Source organism: Copadichromis virginalis, linkage group LG13 (assembly GCF_057382275.1).
Source record: "Copadichromis virginalis isolate Kocher_CV1m ecotype Utaka linkage group LG13, C_Virginalis_male_GT1.1, whole genome shotgun sequence".
NCBI lineage: Eukaryota > Metazoa > Chordata > Actinopteri > Cichliformes > Cichlidae > Copadichromis > Copadichromis virginalis.
In genome coordinates this window covers 24,871,905-24,895,876 of record NC_140630.1, presented here as the reverse complement: position 1 = coordinate 24,895,876, position 23,972 = coordinate 24,871,905, and the positions used below count along the sequence as shown (strand labels likewise).

At 39.1% G+C, this 23,972-nt stretch overlaps 1 protein-coding gene across 3 annotated transcripts; it reads right to left on the bottom strand.

Moving 5' to 3' along the window:
* On the bottom strand, positions 1 to 22,981 carry klhdc3 (kelch domain containing 3). 3 transcript variants are annotated; one of them, XM_085478171.1, is made up of 11 exons: positions 22,917 to 22,981; positions 21,150 to 21,415; positions 19,951 to 20,127; positions 19,621 to 19,736; positions 19,462 to 19,533; positions 17,844 to 18,057; positions 17,476 to 17,562; positions 16,018 to 16,126; positions 6,652 to 6,725; positions 4,913 to 4,991; positions 1 to 2,656 (listed from the first exon to the last, which is right to left on the bottom strand). In XM_085478171.1, exons 2-11 carry the CDS (start codon positions 21,259 to 21,261, stop codon positions 2,590 to 2,592), a joined length of 1,107 nt encoding a protein of 368 aa, XP_085334297.1. In that variant the 5' UTR covers positions 21,262 to 21,415; positions 22,917 to 22,981; the 3' UTR covers positions 1 to 2,589. The 3 variants fall into 3 exon arrangements, with proteins under 3 accessions (XP_085334297.1, XP_085334295.1, XP_085334296.1); XM_085478169.1 differs by having other exon boundaries at positions 21,157 to 21,415; XM_085478170.1 differs by having other exon boundaries at positions 21,157 to 21,412.
* Between the last annotated feature and the right edge of the window lie 991 nt (positions 22,982 to 23,972).

The window sequence follows — 23,972 nt, the reverse complement described above, 5'->3', positions numbered from 1 at the left end:
CACTTTGACTGTCTCAGATTTATTGACACAGTTATAAAGCATATTGCACAGGAAGTCCTGACCAACTTTGCCAGATACAGAGACCCACTTTAAAAAAAAAAAAAAAAAAAAATTATATATAAAAACAAATCAGCAACAGGAGCCCACAGTCGTAAAAGGAATCCAAACACACTCCAGATTTTGTTCTGTTTTTAAAACCATGTTGCTTTTAAATTAAACAACTTTTCAAGATATACTTACTGGTATGAAAACTTTTTCTGCATACAATCTCTTTATCATGGTTCTGTCCGCGACACAAAAGATGGTAAAGCAAGCGTAACCACGAGAAGCTTATCACTCATTTGTAAATCCAACTCAAAGTAAAATGACGCTAACCAATTAAACATGTGACGCAAAAATATTTGGGTGGTGGAGCAGGACACTTCATTATGTGGAGGAAAGAGAGTGGCTATTATCTAGGAAAGTTATGCAGGTACTTTTTTTTTTTTTAATCCCACTATGGTGCAATTAATTTTAGGTCCTTACTAAAAATGTCACCCGTAAACTTTACACAAAACAAATGAAAGAAATATCTGAGGAATATCAAGAGGGTGTCAATATGCATGCGTGTGCAGGGGCTAAGAGTGACAGAGTCTCAGTGGCACCACAGGTCTGTAAAGGGGTTAGAGCAACCAAATGCCCCAAACTTTGAAGTCTGTTTAGGCAAACGCAGCATCAACATATCTCCTCTCCGTCAGGTCAAACGTCCCACGGCTATAGTGCACTTATCCAGCTACTTAAATGTTTAAGATTGGGGGTTTTGTTCTTTAAGAACACTGCTTTATATGACACAGTTGTAAATATTTAGGATGTAGGTTATTAAACGCTAATATTTGGGACCCAGAGCCCTGCTGGTTTTTTAAATGTCGACCAGCTAATCAGAGACTGAAAGCAACAGAACACTTGGTCCCAAGGACCGGCACTTCAAACATCCTCACGAGTGTGTGGCTACACAGCTTCCAATCCCACCTTAGCTCAGGCATTTCCTTCCCAGGACCAGATTAAAGTAAAAACCATGGTTAAAATAACTTTATCACCTATGAATTTATGCTCATTAAGTCTGATGTTGTCAACAAAGGCCAAAACCAAAAATATGTATTAAATTTTAATCAAAGATTGTCTGAGACACTACTGTTGTCAAAAAAATAAAATAAAAATCACCCAACCTACAAAATTTATATCTGTGTATCAGTGACAGAACCATCAGAGCCATGTGGGTTTACTGAGCATGCAGTGGAAACAAAGGCCTTGCACAGACACACAGCTTGTTTTGGTCTTTATAGGGAATTTGTTGACAATATATATTAAAAAAAATGAAACGGCCTTGTTCATTCACTAATGTGGGTGAAGCTGTGATTATTTATTTATTTTGTTTTAAATAAAAGCCCATCACCAATCAAGTTTTGAAAAGTCAGATAAAATGTAAAAACCCACAACCTAAATAAATGTCCAATTTGAGAATTTCCAAGTCATTTTCAAGCAGTGTGGCATGTAATCTGTCAACAGCCATTGTGCATTTAAAACATCTGCAATTTTGCCTATCATTATGCACAAACATAAGAGGGTCACATCGTTAAACTATGGGATTGTCTCTAAAAAGAAACTACACTATGCATATCAGATGATCTCTTCAACAACAAGTAAACTAAATGAGGTGGGCGAGGACCACTAGCTTACACGCACACTTTGCATCAAGATTCCCTTCCACGTTTGGCACTGTAAAACATATTAAAGGGGGGTGGGCAGGTGAACCCTTTAGTGAAACTACAGCATTTCTTGGAAGAACACAAATACCTCCCTGCAAAACACCTCCTTTAGTGATTCAGTGTATGGGAAATCTTAAAGGCCCAATGATGCATGCAGTTCAGGGAGATAGAAGCACTCCACTCTACAAGGCAGACATTTTCATTGGCTGCCTTGCAAATCACCTTGTAGCCACTTAAGTAGGGTACTGACAGAATTACAATGAAGGGAAATGGCAAAGCATTGAAAACCAGCTTATTTTGTAACGATCATATTCCAATATTGTGGTAAAGAATCTTCTCCTTTCATTCAACATGCACCAGCTCTATCTGCCCACGAACCTGATAGTTGCACATGGCTAAGTAAGAGAACGCTGCAAGTGAAATAACCATTTGCATTTGAAACAGAAGGTTCACATTTGTATGAGTGTGACATCTGGATGACAATCCTCAAAGAGGTTAGCTCTCAAAACCTTTGGCTGAAGTTCTTGTCTCTTCCTGTGCTTAACATTAGAAGTCTATGATTATCATAGGCTGATTGAATTTCTAGAGAGGCTAGAAAGAAGAGAAAAAAGGTGAACAGGCATCAACGATTTCCATCTTAAGGGCTAAAATATCCCCAGACAGGGCAAAGCCGGTGGTGTCCAAGGGAGTCTGATACGGGATGTTTTGGTCAGTAAAAGTTTCAACTTGTAGAATGTGTAAAATAAATCGGATCCAGACTATACAAAAACAGTCCTCGATTTAGAAAGATAAAAGCCCAGTGTCCTGAAACAGAGTCTGGGTTCTGCTTCACTTTTAAGCTTCTTCAGCCATGGGAGGAGAAGATGGGCCTACTGATGTTGCTGTTGGTTGTCATGGCTGCCAGTTCCCACCTGACGTTAAAGAAAACAAAAAACAAACAAACAAAAAAGCTTTAGTAATCACCAGCAAACAATTAATTTGATTTTAAAGTGCACCAGTGCAAAACCCAAAGTTATTAGTGCCAAATATGAATAGGCATGATGTTCATGCTGGATTTAATTTTTTGCTTTTAAGCTTCTTTAGCTCACAATTTTATAGTTCAGTTATTAAAATAACTGAAATGGGCAGGTTTGAGCCTTATGCTAAGCTGTCTACAATTTTATATTTGCAGAATCCTTTTATATTTTAAATCAAGTAGTTTATATTTGGACCCCTGACCCCACCTTACCCACGTGAGGGGCTACATCGTGGCCCCCGCTGTAACATGAGCATCAGGAGCAGGAGCTGACAACAGGGTCTAGTGCTGACCTGATGACAGGTCAGAGGTTGAGCTCCAGATTGTTATCACTGGGTCTGGTTTCACACTCACTCCCTATCAAACGGCTTTGTTCGTTTTTTTGTTGTGCACATGTGTGTTTAAGAGGGGAGATTGGCACAGGACCTGGAGATGCCACAGAGGGGCAAAAGGAGTTAACCAAAGTCTTGTGACCCCAACTGAAAACCCTCTAAAAAGGTTAGAAACACAACTGCAAACACCAAAGTGGGGAACATGCAAGGTGGCAGTGACGGTGCAAGAGAAATGAGAGGCTAAGAGGAGTAATTAGTATCAGGTTCCAGGGGGTCCACGTGTAACGAAAATCCCCTTAGTGGAAGTCCTCAATTTTAGACAAACACCTTTCCTAATGATCTCCATTAGCTTGCCCGAATCTATGAATTAAGGTTTTAGGGGAACAGTAATGTACTTTAATTTGCTTTTCTGCAATTTATATATACACATTTTCTGACAGCTAGTCTATTTTAATGCATCTTACCTTTATATGCATTAAACATGGGCTTAAATGCAGCTATTAAAACTTCCCAAACCTGCCATTACAACCTCACAACAAATCAAAGTAGTGCTGTCAAAATTGAGTCTCTTGCTAGTCATGTGTCAAAACAATTTGATATCAGTCAGCAAGACGGGAAAATTATGTGTTATTAATTCAAAATGCTGAGGGGGAGAAAAAGAAAAAAAAAAAAAAAAAAAAAAAGACTTTTTACACACTTGTGTGCCAACTCCTGTGCAGGATATTCAACTAGAAGAACTGCGATAGCATTTCATGCTGTCATGATCTCCATGAGCAGTGTGGTGTAACTATGACGTTCCTATATATCACCAAGTCAAACAGGGTGCACATGGTGGGAGGGGGGAACCAAAAAAAAACTTTCAGCAGACGCTACATTTTCTCAAAGGCTCATAAGCTTTATTCATTTAAATTAAACCATTTAGGGTCTTTCATAAGAAACCTTGGAAAGCTCTCTTTCTACACAGTGAGGATTATGGACATTGTCAATCATTTCACCTTGAGTCATCACTAGACTGATAGGTGACTGGGATGCTGGCTGGCTGAACTGGCACAGAAGCTTGTTTCACGGTCAGATTTTTTTTTTTTTTTTTTTTTTTTAAATAATCAAGCACAACTGTCTAAGCTTCTTTTTTTTTAAATTAATTAATTTTAAGCAATCCTAAACCATTTCAAAACCTTTCAGGTGGACAAGAAGTAATTTAAGTCAAAGCCAACTTTTCACTTGATTAGTTTATGTTGCTACTTTGTAACCACACCTGAAGTTGTTTAATGACTGTTAATCATCTCAAAGATATAAAGTTTTAGCATTAAGATTTTGTTATATTTAATTTCCAAGGACAAAGTAGTGAAATTACTTTTTGTAGTCCACTTTATTGTTAATTTCAGTTCTTTAAAGGCTGAATAGGTACTCTCTGCACACCATGTACTGCATTTGTATTTTGGCCTTTCCTCTACATCACAGGGAAGGATCTTATACAAGCTGTACATGTGATCACAGACAATGAAGCAACTGAAAGCAGCACTATACAAATGGTTCCTGGCTGTCTGACTTCTGTACTCGAACCTTTATGCATTTAGATCTATAATTATGATTTCTACATGCGAGGACCTAAGCCAAGTCAGACAAAAGCCAGAGTAAAACTTGCCACTAGTTAAATGAAGGATAATGAATCATAATTTGCCTCTTTTGAAAAACAACCTAATTAGAGAGAGACTGAGTAGTGGCTACAATGACTGGCATAATAAAAACAGCACGAACAACAATATGTCAGCTCTATGACAAAACAGTGCTAATGTTTGAGAGGAGGATGCTCATCTGACCTGATATCATGTGGGAGTCCCGACTGCTCCAGACTGTACTGAATGACAGCTATTTTGCATAAAGTCTTCAAATTAGGGCCTGAAAAGAGAGTGCAGTGAGTCATAGGATGATCAGTGGCACTAATCATACTCAAGCTATTAATATCAATTTCAGCTGTGGGAATTCAAAGTTGAGCCAGGCAGCTCAGATCTAAAGAATCTGTAGATGGAAGGGTGCAAAAATAATCAATAGCTGGAAAATATAAAGAAAATAAAGCAAGTGTTCACGTATGAGAACAAGCAGGACATGATGACGTGAGTGTGGAAGTCACTTCAGTACACAAATCATCTTATTAAAAGCCAGATTTCTAATAATACGTACAAACTCCCTCTCATTTACTATCATCGGCAAAGGCTGTTCCACCATATGTTCAGTGATAAACAGTGTGAAGGCGAACGTGACTGGCACGAGGAAGCGTAGGCCACGGGGGTTGTCATTGGGTACTGCCAGTCCCATAAGGTCCCTGTGTAAGCCCACCTACACAAACCCTAACTGTGACCTGACAGCATTACAGGCTACCCCAGTGCAGGCAGGATATTGCCATATTTGGTAGTACAAGAGACGGAAGTGCCGCATTTGACAGCACCGTGCAGGGCCAAGGCCAAGTATACTAGGTCTGGTCAGAAATAAAGCAGTCATTTCATAATTTATTACAGAGAAGGGGAAAAAAAACCATCCCAAATCTTATTTTAAAAACAATCATTTGTTTAGCTTGCTTTTCTGACATCTTAACAGAAAAGTCAATATAATTCCCTTTTAAGTTATCTGTGGGCTGCCTGACAAACATTTGCTGTACAATTCACAACAGTTATTGACCAGCATTGGCTTCTGTTTGTACTCAAGTCTGAATTTGAGTTTTTGGCCATATGGCAAAGTTTATGCCAGAAAAGATGTTAACTGCAGCAGCTTCAACTGGCAAAAACCGTAGGGCTCTAATTAATGTTGTACTTAATTAACGCATCACAAATCAATCCGAACAGCTGTCTGGCAGAGATGTCCCTGTACACACGAGAGTGGGTAATGAGAAAAAACCCGGGATTTTATGTCCTTAACTCTTCATCATATCTCGTTCACATATGACAAACCGTATTTTGGTTTAATTAATCTATAATTAGCTGAAATAAATGGATGAATATCAGTTGAACAGGTAAAACAGTCTTAATTACAACATCTGCCTTTTTTTTAACTTTTATTTTGTTGAGCTGCTTTGATATGTATAATATAAAAAAAGTCAAAATATATGTTTGTAGGATTTTTGTTTAAGTAAATGAATAAAATTCACAAACCCTTAGCTCAGCAAGTACTCATAATGGTAAAGACTCTGGAAGCGTGCAGCCAGGCTTGTAAATTTAACTCTTGTAACAGTTAGTGGAGACCACCTACTGTCTTTTTAGCTGCAGAACCTGCACTTTACCAGCCAGTTGCTGCCAACCCCTTTGTTGAGAAGCAGTACAGTGGATTTTGTGAGATAATTCACTATTAAAGCAGCAGGACTGAACTAAAGCAGTAAAATAGATATGACATCTAAACCATGAAGGTGCAGGTTCAGATTATAACACAGTTCATCGATTCTGGTGACTCCTTTGAGATCATCTTAATGTTTTCTTTATGTCATTGAGTCAAAAATTGCTTGGGGGGTGCATTATCTGCAACAACACAGAATCCTAAGAGAGGTACCAATAAAGACAAGAGTACTTACTGAAGTCTAAGATATACAGGTCTGAATGATCCATGAGGTTAAATTCATCTCCCATTCCTTGCTCTGGACAGGGGCTGTAAAGAGAAAAGTAATAGGGTTAGAGCGATTCTATAAACTTCCTGTTTTCATGAGCACAGTTCACACAGCTTACAAAGACCGTAAGCATTACTCAACTACTTAATGCGACACACACCATAGAATTCCAGCATTGGACTCTCAGTTATTTATCTTATTACATGAATCAGTTGGGACCATAATCAGGGAGCCACAGACTATCCTAAATAAGAGCTCTCACACAGCTCTCCTTATCATGCGTTGCATGATTTAGGTCCACAGGAAGTGGAGCAGTCTTGTAAGACAGACTGGCCAATGCTGATAGTCTCCCAGACCTGAGCAGCCATAGATATCACTGCACATCTGTTTCCTGCCACAGTTAAGCACATACACCTGTGACACCTGGTGCACCACAGCTGAACAAGCCCAAACTATATACCTGTTAAACCATTCTTTTAATTACCTTTTCTAGGTAATGTAGCCTGTCAGTTCAGATTTATTCGCACATATAGCAAGGTAGTACATATAGCTTTCCAAATGCATGCTGCACACGACTGCTTTATATTCATAATGTAACAATAAAACTCATCTAGAAGATAAAACTACACTTTACATTTAAATTCATCAAGCCGTTTGCGTTCTATGGAACCATTAAGGAGAAAGTGTAAAATGCAGAAGCCAAGTTTTAAGAGTAAAATCAAGATGCTTTTTGGACCAGCTAGCGATTGGCATGTGTCCAACCAACCCAGACATTACCACAGGAAGAAAAAAATAAATAAAATTGTTGGCAACAGATTTGTTGCAGTTTTTTTGCATTTACGATTTTCATCACTCTCTTCGTCTTTCATTCTTGCCCTGAACCATCCTCTTGCTGATCTCAATGCACCGTCTCGCCACCACCCATCAATCTCTCTCACCCTTTCCTGCTGTCTTCTCCATCGCATCTTCCTTTCGCTCCGTGTTCAGGATGTTGTAAGGGTTTTACGTTGCTAATCTTCCCTAAACAAACACGGCGGTGGCTTAAAGCAGCCACGAGAGATGCAGAGCACGAGCTCCGTCGTCCCAGGGGGCCAGCTGGGGAAGTCATTACGCCCCTTGCCCCCCAGGAGGTGACCCACCCGGGCTTAAAGTGGGAGCCTTTATCAGAATACTCACCCAAGCTCTAACATTACTGTGGTGATTGAAAGGGTACATTTCAATAGTGGTGAGAAACACTCTTTAATGTATGACACACATGTGAGTTACCTGAAACTTTAAAACTGCCACCGGAATTAAATTAGCACAAACATCCCTCATGTGATAATTAGTATTGATGATTAATTTTAACCAAACAAATGGCTTTGATATGACTCATTAAATCAGTCTTACAGCCATTTGTTTTTTCTTTTTTTTCCCCCCCCAAACATCCTAAAAACAAAACAAAAACAAAACAAACAAAAAAAAAAAAAAAAAAAAAAAAAAAACACACCATGCTGTTGGGTGGCATTGCCGTATTCAGTGAACAGTTTCCTGTTTTTTTTAAGTGCATCATTCTCAAGTTAAGCCAGCTAACAGCATTTGTTTAACGTAAGAAACAGTATGATATAGAAATATTCAGTGAATTGGGAGTTTTAGATACCACATGTGTGGAATGGACAAATATCAGCAACCTGGCTACACAACAGAAGTAATGAAAAGCAACATCTCTATCTAAAGAGCACCCCGCAGTAGCTGTGAACTACTGTGTAAACCCGTAGGGAGGGCATCGGCCTTGGATGCTGACGCGTGAAAGAGTACAGATAAGGGAATGTTTTAACACGAGCAACCACAGAGATGAAGATTGCATCCACTGGGATATGGCTTCTTTGGATGGTCGTGGATAATGCAAGTCAGGGTGTGAAATTCAGCAGAAAATTAGGGAATGGTAATACTTTATGGGTCACAACAAAGAGAAAGGGCTGAAGCAGACTATGGAGGCAGCGGCAATAATGGCTGTCTGACACACTATTCGGAAACGGGAAAGTCACAGTGTGTGACTTTATGTGGCATCCTGGTGTTTGATGGGCCACTTTGTTACTTGATCAGCAAAGTATCACCATGTGTGAAAGTGCTCCTCCCCCTACAGCATAGTGGTTCCCAGTCTGAATGAGGCCTCAGTGATGCCGCCCCCCCACTAAAACAACACTGAGTGCTATTTCAAACAACACTCAATGAGGGCGTCTAATCACCTAATTGCCGGTCCTCTCTAGCAAGGCACTACCTGCTCCACTTCATTATCTTACACACCAAGGTTTCAAAAGTGTAGAACAAAGAGTTGAGCTACAGTTCTAAAACTAATGAAGAGACGCCAAAGAGCCGAGGACTATTTCAAAGTGTCGAAGAAGTTAATTGCCCACAATTTTTGCAACTTACTTTCAGAACCAACACTGAAAACGAAGTGGCAAAGAAAAGATTTGGATCTGATAGAAATTCTATTAATGACACCTCTGCTATCTCAAAACAAATAGAGTCAACAATATACCTGGAACCTGACCTGTCGTAAGCATGTTTTAAGTGGCTTCATTGGGCATATCCTCATTCTTGGGAATGATATGATCTGCATCCCTTTCCTTTCTCCACTTCCTATTGAACTTTGGTCCATCAGAACCATCTAATTCACAGGAACTCATCATCCACTACAACTTCCTGTAGAGGACTTTATCAGGAGAGCCAGACTTACACATTATTGCTGAAACACCTTGACTGAAAACACATGAAAGCAGCGAGAACAGTTTGTGATGCGCTTTCAACATTTTAAAATTACTTCTGATATGATGGGCAACCCAGGTCCTCACTGGTGGGTTATATTTGTTTTTAAAAAAAAAAAGATTTAACTGTTACTGTCATTCAGACAACAGTACAAGCTAAAAATTATTAAAATTCAATACATTAAGAGTATAGGCAATGCTTGGTCATGTCTATTAACCTTACCCAAGGTAAAAAGCAAAAGCATTTAAAATGTAATGAAACAATCTATATAGACATTATCCAATAGGAATTTAAAGGATTGTTAAGATTCCAGCAAGAGTTTGTAATGGTCTTGGTTATCACTGCTCAATAGATTTCTATTCAATGCTTTTGGCTTAATCTCTGCTGTCTCAACTCGTCTTACCCAGCTATCTGTGCCCCCTCCTGGGCAGTGGCTGGACAGTGGATTAAGACATAGAGCTGCCCAGACCTATACCCCATGCAGAGGGTGAGATACAACCTGTAGCTGGCTCCCAGTGAGACAAATAACTGACTTTAGATTAGAAAGAAGAGATGCCAACCCCTAATGAAGCATGCAACTCAAATTTCAGTCTCTCTAGATAAAATATAATTGCACTTAGTGATAATACTTAAAGGCACTGCAAAGTCAGAGTGGTTAGTAATTTGGTCCCTTGGTCCCAGGACAGGTTCTTATCAACCTAGCTACCTAGCAAAATTAGGGTGATTTAAAAAAAAAAAAAAAAAAAAAAAAAAAAAAAAGCATTTCTCACAGCTCTCAACATAACTGGTTCTCAAAGGGTTTGTCAAATGTTTAACTGCCAGATTCATTTTGGAAAAATAGGTTATTTGGTTGATTTTGATACACTGCCATTTACATACTAATAAACACAGTTCTCATAGATCATTATAACATGTATTAGCTCACTGGTTAACTTTCCATCAGTGCACTGCTTGAGCAATTAGTTCTTATAGTACTGCTATAAGAGTACTCCATTTTCCAGAAATATCAATTTTAACGTAAAGCAGCACTGTTTAAAACACGACTTGCTGATTAAAACATCAGACATTATCCTGTTACACAAGTTGACTGGTGGGCTTTTCTTGTAATTTACTACTTAAACAGCTTCAGCACAAACTCCAGACAATGTAAGAAGGATCACAGTCCAGAGTTGTCTTTTCCCCTCACATGTAGCACATGGCAGACCTGCCCGAGTAGTGTGTGCAGGAGGCAAGTAACACTTGTCGAGTGAATTCCCTGGCCTCCTCCCAGCACCACTCTCACATGAGTGTAAATCCGTGTTGTCAAACAGACATTGTACTAGGCTGCAGAGACTTACACAGAGCATTTAAATTTCAGATGCAGACATACGTGCAAGCTCATCTTCTAATGTCTAAATTTAAGGTATGTTGTGCATGCGTGAAATCTGCTAGTCTTACGTTATTCTACTAATCCAAAAAGCACAGAGGTGTTTTAGTTGTAATGACAGCACTAACTCAAAAATACTACTATTTAGAAATGTCTACTGACATGGACAACAGCATCACAATGCATCATCTGTGTAAGGCTGTTTATTTGAGCTGCTGTGCAACACTCAACCCCTACGACACCATAATGTATACAGACCGTTAGCAGGTTAAGGAGGGTTAAGATGCAGATGAAATACTATCATGAGCTTGTCTTTGAAGAGTAAATCACAGTGTAGCTGAGCTCCCCCAAGGTCTTGTCCTGCCACGCGCGGTATGCCCCATATCCTGATGGGGTCACCTTCGCTGTTTGACAGGTTTTGTCTCAGGAATACTAAACACACACAGACAAATAATAAAGGAAAACTCTGCAGGGTACCCTTTGACACCAAAGGCCAAAAGACAACATGTGTGGTATCAAAATCTGTTGTGCTGACAGGCGTGCATCTATAGAGTCGATTTCCACTCTGGCAGATCTAAGATATTGAGTTGGCATTGTAGCAAGCCTAATGAAGCTAAAAATATTAAAGTTTCAAGCAGAGTTTTTTTAGTTTTGGTACAATACCCGGCAAGAGAGGACTATCATTTCTCAGACCCATGCTGTGTTGAGTCTAACATTTAGACAGGCAGGTTCCAGGGTGATAACAAGTCACGTTTTAACCAGATGTCTATTGTAACAGCTGCCACTTCAGCTATTGATAAAGGCGCAATTCAGCCGTGTCCGAGATATAGAGGCACCAGGCTTCTGACCTTCCTGGACTACTAAACAAAAACCCCTGGACTTCTCTGGCTCAGCAAATTGCAGTTTTATAATGAGCTGTTAAATTCCACACAGATTAAATATCCCAGTGAGATTTTGGTAGCTTAAACTAGAGGTTTGGAGCTGGAATGTTTTGGCTACCAGCAAGATTACCTGCTATGTGGTCTCCCGCTTGCTAATTACGTAAAGCAGCAATTCACTCTCAGTGGAGATCAGACGACTCCGATCTGTTTGAGTTTTAGAATCAAGTAATTCAAACCCAGAGTCTTATATTTAGAGCTTTCAACCCACTCATCCAGTGCAATGACTCGACAGAAGCCAGAAATATTAAAAATGTTTGTTTTTTTCCATCCTAATGTTAGAAATGGCGTCAGCATGCTTTCCATCTTTACTAAATGTACTAAGTGACTCTGCATATTTCCAAAATGGAACAAATGTGTTAAGGTTGGCACAGCAGAGTGTGTTTACCACGCTGACGTAAGCCCAACAAGAGCTGTGACTCACTAAGTCATGTGAAGACATCCAGACAAATGCAAACACCACCAGAAAAGGCACTAAGTGTCCAAATACATAAGTCAGTAGAATATCTAAGCACTGACATTCAGATGCAAGTAAGTAAATTAATGGGAAAATTAGATTTTGAAGGCCTTAAAATATCCCAGGTTGCTCAATATCACCCAATTGTGGAGACACGACCAGCAGTTTCAAGACAGGAGTTGCATGATTCTCCTTAATCAACAAAAAAGTTCATTTAATGAAGGAGTTATTTTTGAAGAAAAACATACACCTCACTTTCATCTTATTAGATATCATCTTGACACTGGTATTATTTTTTTATTAACTATTTGAGTTGCACTCACACTATATTTATCATCATGTATTTGATTTGTAAATGTAAATACAGATTATAAGTAGGTTTCTGTAATCTCTGAAATATGTAAGAGTCAGATGTATTACCTGCTCTTACTTATGCACAGTAATATCATCCTAGGTGTATGAAAACTATACCTGCTTTTGAAAAAACTAATTATCAGCAGTATACACAAAAAGGTGCTGAAGGACTAAAAAAGGCGCAAAGGACAACAAGGATCAAGCAATTACAAAAAGCCTTCAATCACAGATTAACATTTAAACACACAGATAATTTAAGTCTGTCATCATTCAAAGATGAATGAATGCCGTCATGGTAAAAATACATTCCCTAAAAGCATTGTTGGAATGAATGCACATCAGGTCGAAGTAGTTCAGAGGCCTGTGCCAGATTTCCCTTCATAGATTCCGAGCTGTCTGTTCCCAGCATGCCAAGCTGTCATGTCCTTGTTCACTTCCTGCCCCTCATAGGATGCCCTGTTCCCAGGCTTGAAATGCTTCCTGATTTAGCTCAACCTGGGTTTGTCGTAAGAAATTAAACACACAGTGAGAAGAGAGCCAACAATGACAACATGAGCACTGTGTGGCTCTGCCTTCATACGCAACTCAACTTGAGCTGCGCTTCATTCCTCGGGGAACAAAAAAAAAGAAAAGAAAAAAAAAAGAAAAAAGCAAGAAATAAAAAAGAAAACAAAATTTACAGGGTTTAACTATTCATTGCTTGTATGCATAGGTGAAGGTCGGTACAGGTGGAGTTGGTCATGCACGGGTCGTCCTTCGTGGGGCAGTGAGCAGAACTCAGTAAATGAGTGTAGCAGAGGCACTGGGGGTATATCAAATTGCACTCTGTGAGAAAGAATGCTCCCTAAGGTCATAAATCAGAGATGGGGCAGACTTTCGCACCTTTCTGCAGCTCAGCAGTCCTGTTTACACCGACGCAAGTGGTACTCAACACATTGCCACTAATGCCCAGCCCGTCTTTCACACACAGTCTGCTCATTTACCTTCAAAGTGAAAGCATGTATGAAAATAGAGGTATCTTCCACTTAAAAAGGATTATCTGAATCCAAATTTAACAGCACCAAATTAGAGTAAACCAGGCTTGTTGACTTCAAATCTTACTTACACTTGGAATTTCTAAGCTAACAGCAGTGTATCTCATTCAGCTGTTCCTACATTTTATTTTACGAATGCATTTTAGCATATTGCAAGACGACTGAAGCACAACCCTTTGGAAAGCAGAGCAGTCATGCTTGAACTAATGGTTTAACAGTCCTTCACTAAAGTGATAAATTATTCTGAACAAATTCCTGCAGGTAAAATAAACTGGGAATAAATATCAGAGGGGTTCTGTTTAAGATCAGTCTGAAAGGACAACCAACTCAGGAAAACAACATTTGGACTATAAATTTCAACACAATTTCCTCAGAAGATCTACTGAAATGAGGAGCCCCACAACAAACACAAGCAAGGTGTCCAGCAAATAATTCATGGCAGCCTGTGCAAGCATTCGTCAACTGCATTGAGACAGACACTAATAACTTTCTAGCCCTGTTAACAGCCCTCATGTTGTTAGGCCGTGCAAAAATAAACACAAGAGGTGCTGGTTTTAAAGGGACTGTTCAAACGTAATTAGTTAATGAAACTGGATCAGGCTAGTCTTTATCAATGCAAGTCAAGACAAAGCCTAAACACTGTTCAAATCTTAAAATTACAACTTTATTAGTCAAAAGACGAAAAAGAATTTAGGTCTGCTTGGATGGTGTTTGTGTGCAAATGCTTATGGGAGTTCCTGCGTGTAAGAAGCTTAAGTGTGCTCTAAAATAACAAAAACAAAATAATGAGCAATGCTGGCCAAGAGAACCTGTGTGGCCAACTTACTTGGAGCCTGTGAGGATCATGCTCCAATTTTTACAGTAACAGAAAACCCCTCTCCAGACTTTGAACACAGCAACTACCAAGCACATAATAGACAAAGCAGTTTTTCTCTAAAGATAGATTCATGAATATGTTAACCTCTGTGCCCTTGGGCTTTTAAACAGGATGTCAGAGATATTATGTAGTGTTTGATTTCTTCCTCTGCACCCTTCATCAGCTCAGTGACACTCCCTTTTCCAGCCCTATCTGCTCAGAACAGGAAATCATGACTCCATTCTGGACTAATCCCAGTGAGTACCTAAACAAAGGATAACCTTCAAAAATTAAGACTCCTCCCGAGCTTGTCATTTTCATTATAAGCTTCTCAGTACTACATGAATATCTAATGATTACAAATTTAGAGAGACAACTCTTCTGTATTATGCTTTTGCATATTATTTGAAATGTGTGTCACACGTACGCGTTTTGGGGTGTGATGCACAGCACAATGTGGTAGCAAGTGAAGCTTTACAAAACACATCCAGCAACAGTCAGTGGCTCAAAAACTACAGGGCACGTAGACGTAGAGGGTCTGAAAGTAGCCTTATCCACAGCCTTGTGATCCTACCATCAGGTTATCCCAGTGGAGTTCTCCTGATAACAGGGTCTTGCTGATAACAGTACCCCAGGACATGGACTACCCTGAACGATGCTGTAAGCTACCTCATTACTCCAGCGGCTACTGGCCTATCACAAGAACGTCACCACCTCAGCGGCACCTAACCAGCTACGAAGCCCCTGGTTATCACTACTGTAGACCGCAATCTACAGGATCCAGACTGTGTTTGGCATATTGAAGAGAGAAGACTGTCGTCTGTCCTGAAATGGTCAGATGCACAAAAAGTTGCCACCCCCTCCACCCACCTAAAGACAATCACTGAAAAAACTGAGTGCAAAAAGCCCATATTTAGTGTTTTTTATGAGAGCTGTGAAGGCAAGGACACAAAAGAACACTTAAGCAGTCATCTTTAGTGCAATGAGGAGCCATTGTGATTTTTCCTGAAAGAACAACTGAAATTTGAGCGACTGAAGTCCATCCATGCTTAATTTCATGTCCTTTGGTGCATTTTCTGAAATGAACCTGAGAAGTAGAGGTAAGACATGAATTTTTTTTTTTTTTTAGACTCTAATTGCCTGGAAACCTTCACCAGCGCAGATGGTGTACACATCATTATTAAGGACTTCTCAGGTGCTAGGCTACCGGACCAGATTTTTGTCTTTTTGTGAACTCAAAGAGTTTATCAGGTGAACCCAGGTAAACTGATTATGTTTTTTTGGGGGGGGGGGATTTTTTGTAAATGTTCAAAATCTTAACATCGATACAAAGTTTCCATCATATTGACTCTGACATCCATGTGTCTATTACATTGTGTCATTACATGAACGTCTGGGCAAACTTTGATAACATGCATTTCTTTCTGAATTAGGGAATGAGTTAATGAGTACAGCACACACAAAATGTTTGGCAGAGATGTAAATATACAAATGATTGACAAATGATGACAATTTAATTGAAAAATAAATAAATATTTGAAGTTCAAATCTAGGTCAAGTACTAATATTTTGTGCCTCACCTGGTTCCTCCAAAGAGGATGATTCGATCTCCAACCATACAACAGCACTGACGCCTCCGAGGGCATGGGCCTTTCCCTTTAGGTTCAACTTTCTTCCATGTGAAGTTTTCTAGTGTGTACACACAAGGCAAAAATAATTTTGATTATATTAAAAGTTATATTTTATATAAAAAACAAGGATAAAAAGAATGGGCATAGATACAATGAGAGATTTCTTTGGAAATGTATCTGCAGCACAATAAATCTAAACTACAACAGGGTTACGTCATACCAGCTAAACTAGAAGAGTTTCTCACTATGCCTGCTGTTTATTCAGCTTCCTAAAAATATTAAACCGCAAGGCTCTAAGATAAAGGAATATTTATAAAGAAATAAAAATAAAAAGAGACAGGGGGGGTTAACCTTCAACACAAAATCTTACATTTCAAAAATAGAAACAAGTCCTCTATGAAGTGCATGCAACGTAAGCGACGATGTTGAAGCTCACTCACTTGTTCCATATAAGGATGAACTGTCTCAGACCCAAACAGCATCACTGCATCTCTATAGCAACAGGCCATTCAGACCCTTAGATAATTATGACTAAAATTAAAGTGCTGCCACCTAGCGAACTGCAGAGCACATTTAGATGGCAACTGAAGAAATCAGCTTTAAATAGCACAGGCACATAAGATCATATCCACTACAAAAAAAGACCAAATTCTCAAATAAACTAGAGAAGAGTTTAGAAAACAGCTATGGCTGTCCTTGTCCAAATTCCCTGCCAATGTTTACCAACACATCGCTACATTAATGATCTACTTTTAATATGATTCAACACCATGTGCAACTGCTGTCACAATGGTTTTCTCTAGTTACAACTAGAAATGGCAGTTGGGAGACAATTAAACATAAATTAATTAAAATAATGGACTTTTAGCTAGTGCCTGGTATTACCTTTGTCATTTATTTCCTGACACAAAGATAGTATCAGATAATATAGTGCTATCTAACACCATTTAGGACACAACGAGTTTACCACAGGTGTGTTGCTTCATCAGTGACTATGTTTAGCATGTAACAAGAGCCTGAGGCTTTCTTCCAGAAAACCTCCTAAACCAATTTGAAATGCAATCAGGTAACATTCATCAGCAACTGAATGGGCTGTCATTTCAGCATCTGTGTTGCAAAACATGAAACACAGAAAGCAACTTTGTGGTGAAAAAGGAAGCAGCCAATCACCATTACGCAAATGTCAATTATGCAGCGGAGGAGGACCGGTTATTTATGCATGAAGAAATGAGAAAAGTAGGTCAACACAAGCTAGTCCTGCACTTCTTGTATTGAGGTAAATAGTCAGGGTGGAATTTAAAGAACTCTTTAAAAAATAAAGCTACCAGGAATTAAACCCTCTAGTAGCAGTGCTCTACAGCAACAGGACAGGTTTTCCAAATCTAAATGATGTAAATATAGACTTACCTGGATTGAATTTCCAAAGGTCGTTGAAGTGTCGTTCCATATGAGAATTGTATCCTCCAAATATGTACAGCTCTCCATTGTAGGAAACTTCAAAAATAAATAAAAAGTCCAGATTAATGATATTTGAAGTATACTATAAGGAACCACTTGACCCAGATAAAGTACCTTGATTTGTTTAATCGAATAACGTTGGCAGATTATATTTGACAACACTGTTCTCACAACACTAATCCAACACATAGATGCATATAAAAGATTAGCACCTAGCCTGTAAATATATTGGAACAAACAGAACTCAAATTAAAAGAATTTAATCAGATACTGGTCTAATAACACAGTCGATTTTATGCGTGTATTTTGTGCCTTACAGGCTGAATGACTTCTGCGTCCCTCTGGTAGTGGCTGTGTTGAAGGGGTGGTCAGCCAGCAGTTAGTCTTTGTGTCAAATACTCTGATCTTGTTGCAGTAGACCTCATTGTTGGAGTGGAAGGGACCAAGACGATCTGCTCTTCCTCCAAACACGAACATTTTTGTCCCAATGATGGTAGCCGAGTGGAAGTCTCTCCAGCGTGCTGGAGTTCCCTGCAGAGCAAAGACAACACACGATGTTACTGTTAAACTCTTCCACACTCAAAGTTTTAGTGAAGAGAGAGCAGAGCAGTCTACTCAGACACTGAAGTTATAGCTATTGAGAACATTTTTGGTAAAACTTAATTTACTGTCTTTATTAAATCTAAAATTTCATCAAGTTATGTTGATCATAAGCCTTGGTATGGAATTCGTCTTCCTAAAATATTCCAGATCTTATTCCCTGGGATAAGAAAAAAATCCTAATATTCAAAACTAAACCATTACATGTCAGAAACAATTCTTACGTTCAATATAAGGGACAGTGTTGAAGCTCATTCGTTCCATATAAATGATCAACCATCTCAGGCATTTCGCCCAGGAAAAAAAAAACCAAAAAAAACAGCAATTTCAGGTAAACACTGCCATCTAGTGGATCAGTTTTCCAACTACAAAACCACAGTGAATCCCAAACCTCCCCCAGGCACCACCATCCCTTTTCAAAGGGATGGTGGTGTCCAGTCAGCCCAGTCATTGGGATAGTGTAAACAATTTAACTGGAGCAAGACACAGAATCATAATCAAGATATATGAACTTTACCAGAAATATGACTGAAACAGGACCTGCTCTCACATACTGCAACCAACTCTAACAGAGGCAAACCTCGACTCACTTTACATGTCACTGCCCTGTAGTCATGCCAAAGTCTTTCACAAGCCTTCCTTTCAGGAATGTGCTGCCAATGTCTAACCATGAACTTTATGCAGACAGGGGGGCTTTGTAAATCGTTAACATGGTTGAAAGAATACCAGAACCAATACTGAAAAGTGAGTTTTACACATGCAAATGTAAAAATACAAACGCTAAATGATCCCAAAGTTCAAAGGGGGAAAAAAAGCAAGTGAGTAACAGCACAGAAGTTTTCATTTTCCTAAAGAGGAATGCAATCCTAAGTATTATTCAGTTACATGCACCGCTAAATCTGTAAGCACCACAGTCCAATCTCCTTACTGACAACATGGCTGTAACTAAAACTGAATGGATTGACTTAATCCACAGTAACTCCGTCATATGATGACTAAAATATACTTTACAAGCGTTTAATCACATGAGCATGTTGACTGCATAAACAAAAATAGTATTTGCTAAAAGGAGACTGTATATAATCCAGTGTGAGGCTTTTTGAACTTTCCTAGCAGGAAGCTGCTTTGAAATTCCATACTGCGCTGCTTTTATAACATGCCAATACACCAACAGATAACTTATGTTGCTGATGTTCAGCTGTGTCATCTTTGTTTTTTATGAGAGGGTTTCCTGTTTGTTTGTTAGGAGAATTATTTTGAATGCTCAATACAGAAAAACTGTCAAGGAATAACCAGCAACGGTTGAAAAGCAACAGCTAGCGACTTTTAACTCACTCTGGCATTAATTAGTGCCCAAACCATGGTAGTGGTATCCAGTTTGTGGATGTCATTGGAGAAACAGTCAGCCTAAAATAAATAAATAAAAAAAGATTCATTTTTAATGTTCACAGAGAAAGTTTGTGTAAGCAAAAATAAATCAAAAATCAAACTCACCAGCTGCTCATATCCTCCAAATATATACATTGCCTTTCCCAGGACACAGGCAGAGTGGCCGTCCCTCGCCCCTGGAACAGTCCCTGAAGTCCTGGGTGTGTACCATCTGTGAGTATCTGTGAAGCAGTCGCAGTTGTTCAATATTGAGATCAGAGCACTTGCGTTACATGCAATGGAAAACTATCACACGCATGCAGGTGCTACAGCTTTCTTAATATAAAACAGTTCCTCTACTTTTTGTTGTCACAATTTTAACTTCAAACAGGTTCATCTCAAAGGAAATACACCCTGAAACTCTCAGCAGCACGAGTTAGACGAGGGTCTACTTACTGACATCAAAAGCATAGAGCACATTGCAGGCCCCCTCTGTGTCGTTACGCCCGCCCCAGAGGTAGATAGTATCATCCAGCAGCACAGCTGTGTGGCCATAACGCATATATGGCACTTCACGGGCACATTCAAGTCCTGTAATCCTCACTGGAGGCAGCTTCATCCAGCGCAATGACACTAAAAAAAAAAAAAAAAAAAAAAACACAAAAAGTAAACATTTTCCTTTATTAAAAAAATAAAATATAAAAACTTAATGAAAGAACTTTTTTTTAAAAATTCAATTAAAAACAAACACACAAAAACAATGCTGCCTGACAAATTTTACTTGATACTTACTGCGTTACAAAGGAAGTTCTACAAATTCAGTTATTCGCATATTTTTTTTTTTTTTTAAATGGATATTAGGTTGGTAGTCAGTAATTTATTTTATTATCTTTCTTGCTCTGAGAGCTAAAAAATGTAAAATTTGTTAACGTGCCTACAACTCTCTCACAGTGAGTTTTCAGTACAGTTCACATCACTTTAATAATAAAAGTTACCATCAAGAAAAGAAAAAAAATTTGAATCAGTCTTTGCAGTAAATGGGCCAATGGGGGAAGGAGGACAAAGCAAGATGGCAGGAAACTGTAGTTAAAGAGGTCCCATTTCCATTACACTCAAAGCATTAGTTCCACAGATCTTTTCATGATACACCAATAGCAGGTAGGCTCTATCTACTTTGGGAAGTCGTAAAACCCTAAAGCAGGTGGCTGACCACACAATGGGGAAAAACCATGCAAAATGAGTTAAGGGTGTTTCTCTTAACCCATTTAAAGAAAACAGCTGTGCTTGTCTGATAGCAACTGAAAAACAACAACTGGAAAAAAAAAAATTGTTGCAAACCGCTACGAAAAGCTGGGGTTTAACTGCCAACCTGAGTGAGTTTTCAGTAAAGTTGTGCACATTCAACAAATTACAACAGTTTAACCTTTCTCAATACACTGGGGGGGGGGGGGGTTCCGTCCTGCCTGTCAAATAGATTTTTTTCCCCACCCATTTAAGATACAAAAAAAAGTGAATGAATCAATTTTACATAAACACCAATATAGTCTTTTTCCAGAATATCCTTTAATTTATATATATTTTTAACTTAAACACTTTTACAAATGAAACAATTGATCTCTACACACACACACACACACACACACACACACACTTACCACATACCTGTATTGAAGACGTGCACATCAATCTGACGAAGTGTCTCATAGTCCTCCCCGGAGCAGTAGCCTCCAAAGGAGTACACCTTGTGACCCACTGCCACAGCAGCATGGTTGACTCTCCGTGGCCCTCCTTCTAGGTGCACAGTCCAGCGCAACATTCCCCACTTCTGTGACTGTGAGTGCTTAGACCATCACTCTGATGCTCCCATCAAACCAAGGCCATTAAAACCTGTGACCACAACAAGGGTAGTAGCAGCACTCTGCTAAAGAGAACAACAGGGTAAGTTGTGAGGGGGCAATCAAGGACAACAAAGGGTAACTGTTGTTCCCTTGGGCTAACGTCAGCTCTGCTGTTGCTGACAGGTACAAGCCTCTGTATCTATGCTTGCAGGGTATTTTAAGAGGTGATTAGACCTACACTTACCACGCCTTTCTATTCACTTTGTACCCACCCACTGCACTACAATGAGTTTAAAGTCAGAGTAAACATGTGCCTCCTTTAGGCAGTACTATAGGAACACAAAACACTGCCACACTACTCAAGGAGATTGCTCAATCTATACACAGTATTGAAATCCTGCCAATTTAATATTTGTGAGTGTTTCTATTGTTTTTTTCTTAAAAACAAATACAACCATAATTTGCCTATTTTATCCATAATGATTGACAAAACTGAAGTACACCTGCAGCTCTTAGCTCAATGGGAAATTAAACATTTCCAAAGCGACATTTTCAGCTCTGAACAGTGAAATTAAGTGACATAAAACACTACTTGTTAAACACAAGTAACTCTGCCTCTCCCCTTGCTTATTCTGTCCCTGTGACACACTTTACCACTGACCTCCAACCTTTGATTACCGTTAAAAATAAAAAACCCCTAGAGCACCATTTAACATAGACCTATTTTAAGCCCTCATATCTATGAGGAGCAACAGAAGCACAAATCTAGTCACCAGGCATGTGAACCTTAACTGGAGCCAATATTTTCGATGATTGCACTATGTGCACTATGGGTAAATTGACACCCCAACATGCAAATACAGTTAAACCGTTTAACCTTTCCCAGGTTATTCAAAGTTAGCAGTATAAATGCACACAGTTTCCTTTATACATACTTAATACTCATCTCGAATAATTTGCTATACAATTAGACAACATGAACATTTTTGCAAGAGCCGAGCTGAGTAGAAAGCACCTTCTATCCCCCTGTCCTATTGAACAGTGCACTGTTGACATCAGATGACTAACAACGGTGCTTCAAAGTGCACAGCGGCTATCAAGTAAATAAGACTCGTTTGTAAATGGGTGCATACTTCTGCACAGATCTCGACTGACTGAAGCACAAACTGTTGACAGATGAAGCTAATCTAAAGCTGGTGACATTGAGCTGTAACAGTTATAACAACCAGTGGACGCCTCACACACTAGCTAGCTTTGCTCTTTAGCTAACGTTAACAGGCATAACAACAACCTTTTGTGGCGCACTGGCTAGCCGCCGCGGTCGCTTATCTCTCAACATCATCACCACAGTAACGAATATGGTGCTACTGTAAACAGCTGTTTGACAGCCAAGGTGCTAGGCTTTGAGAGGCTAGGCTAAAGCTAAACAGTCGAAGCTAACTATTTAGCTGTTAGCAAGCTAACGTAAACTCTAAACAAACGACAGACAACTTGTAACACAAAGACATTCACTCCCAGCTTTGGCAAAGTTACGAGTTAGTCAAGTGAAACAGAATAACATTCATATATGTTCAATTTTTCTACCTTCGAGCCGGTTGTGGTTGACAGGCAGCCAGGCAGGGCTATCCCCCGAGAGCCTCTACCAAGCGTGATGGAATGAGAAATTACCGCGAGCACCCCCTGTCGGCTGTTTTATACTTGGGGAAAACACGCACGTGAGTCTTTCTGCTTTAAAAACAGATGGATTTACTAACTGCCGTGCTAAGTGCAAAATAGGTCAGCGGCTGCATTTTTCGACACCGTTTTTGCATAGCACAGAGAGAAGTTAGAGTTGAGTGTCTTGCTGTAACTGTGATGTTATGCAGAATGGCCGGATTAACCTGTTAGGTGACCCAGAAGCTTAACGTTTTTGTCATCCACGTGGTGTGATCACATAATAATGTGACCAGTTACTATAACAATGCAAATTTTTAACATGTAAATGAAAATATGCCAAGATTGCAATCACAATGTCATCCAAGAAAGCTGATTTTTCTTTTTTAGGGTTCATTGCAGTCACTGCTTAAAGGCTCTCTCATCAAGATTAACTATCTGTTGGATATCTGTTTGACACACTCCATTCAAAAATTTACATGAATGCGGAAATATAAAATATATTCAGCAAATGCAGTCTTCCTATTTGAACAGTAAAACATTTACTGGATTTTTTTCATGTGTATCCATCTACTATACCCGTTAACAGCAATGGATATGTGTATTGTCTAATAACTCACTGTTTGTCTTTTTCAGTCTGATGGTCCAACAATCAAATCTTGGCCATTCTCCCAGTGCAACAGAGGGAGGCCGGAGGAATAATTTAAACAAGAAACAGAAAAACAGAAGAGCAAAACTCAACCTGCTATTGGCAAGTTCGCTGTCAGAAGTGATAAAACTTCCTTTAAAGTCATACTTACATTTGAACATACTAATAACAAAACAATCAAGACTTTCTTGACACTATGTTTTGCAGCTTGTATTACTGTGTCCAAACAAGTTTGATTTTTGGTTCAAAAACATTTTCATATCTCTCTTTATCAAGAAGTACTTTCCTAATATGCTAAACAACCCTCAGTTCTTTACATTTTACTTCCAAGAAGCCTC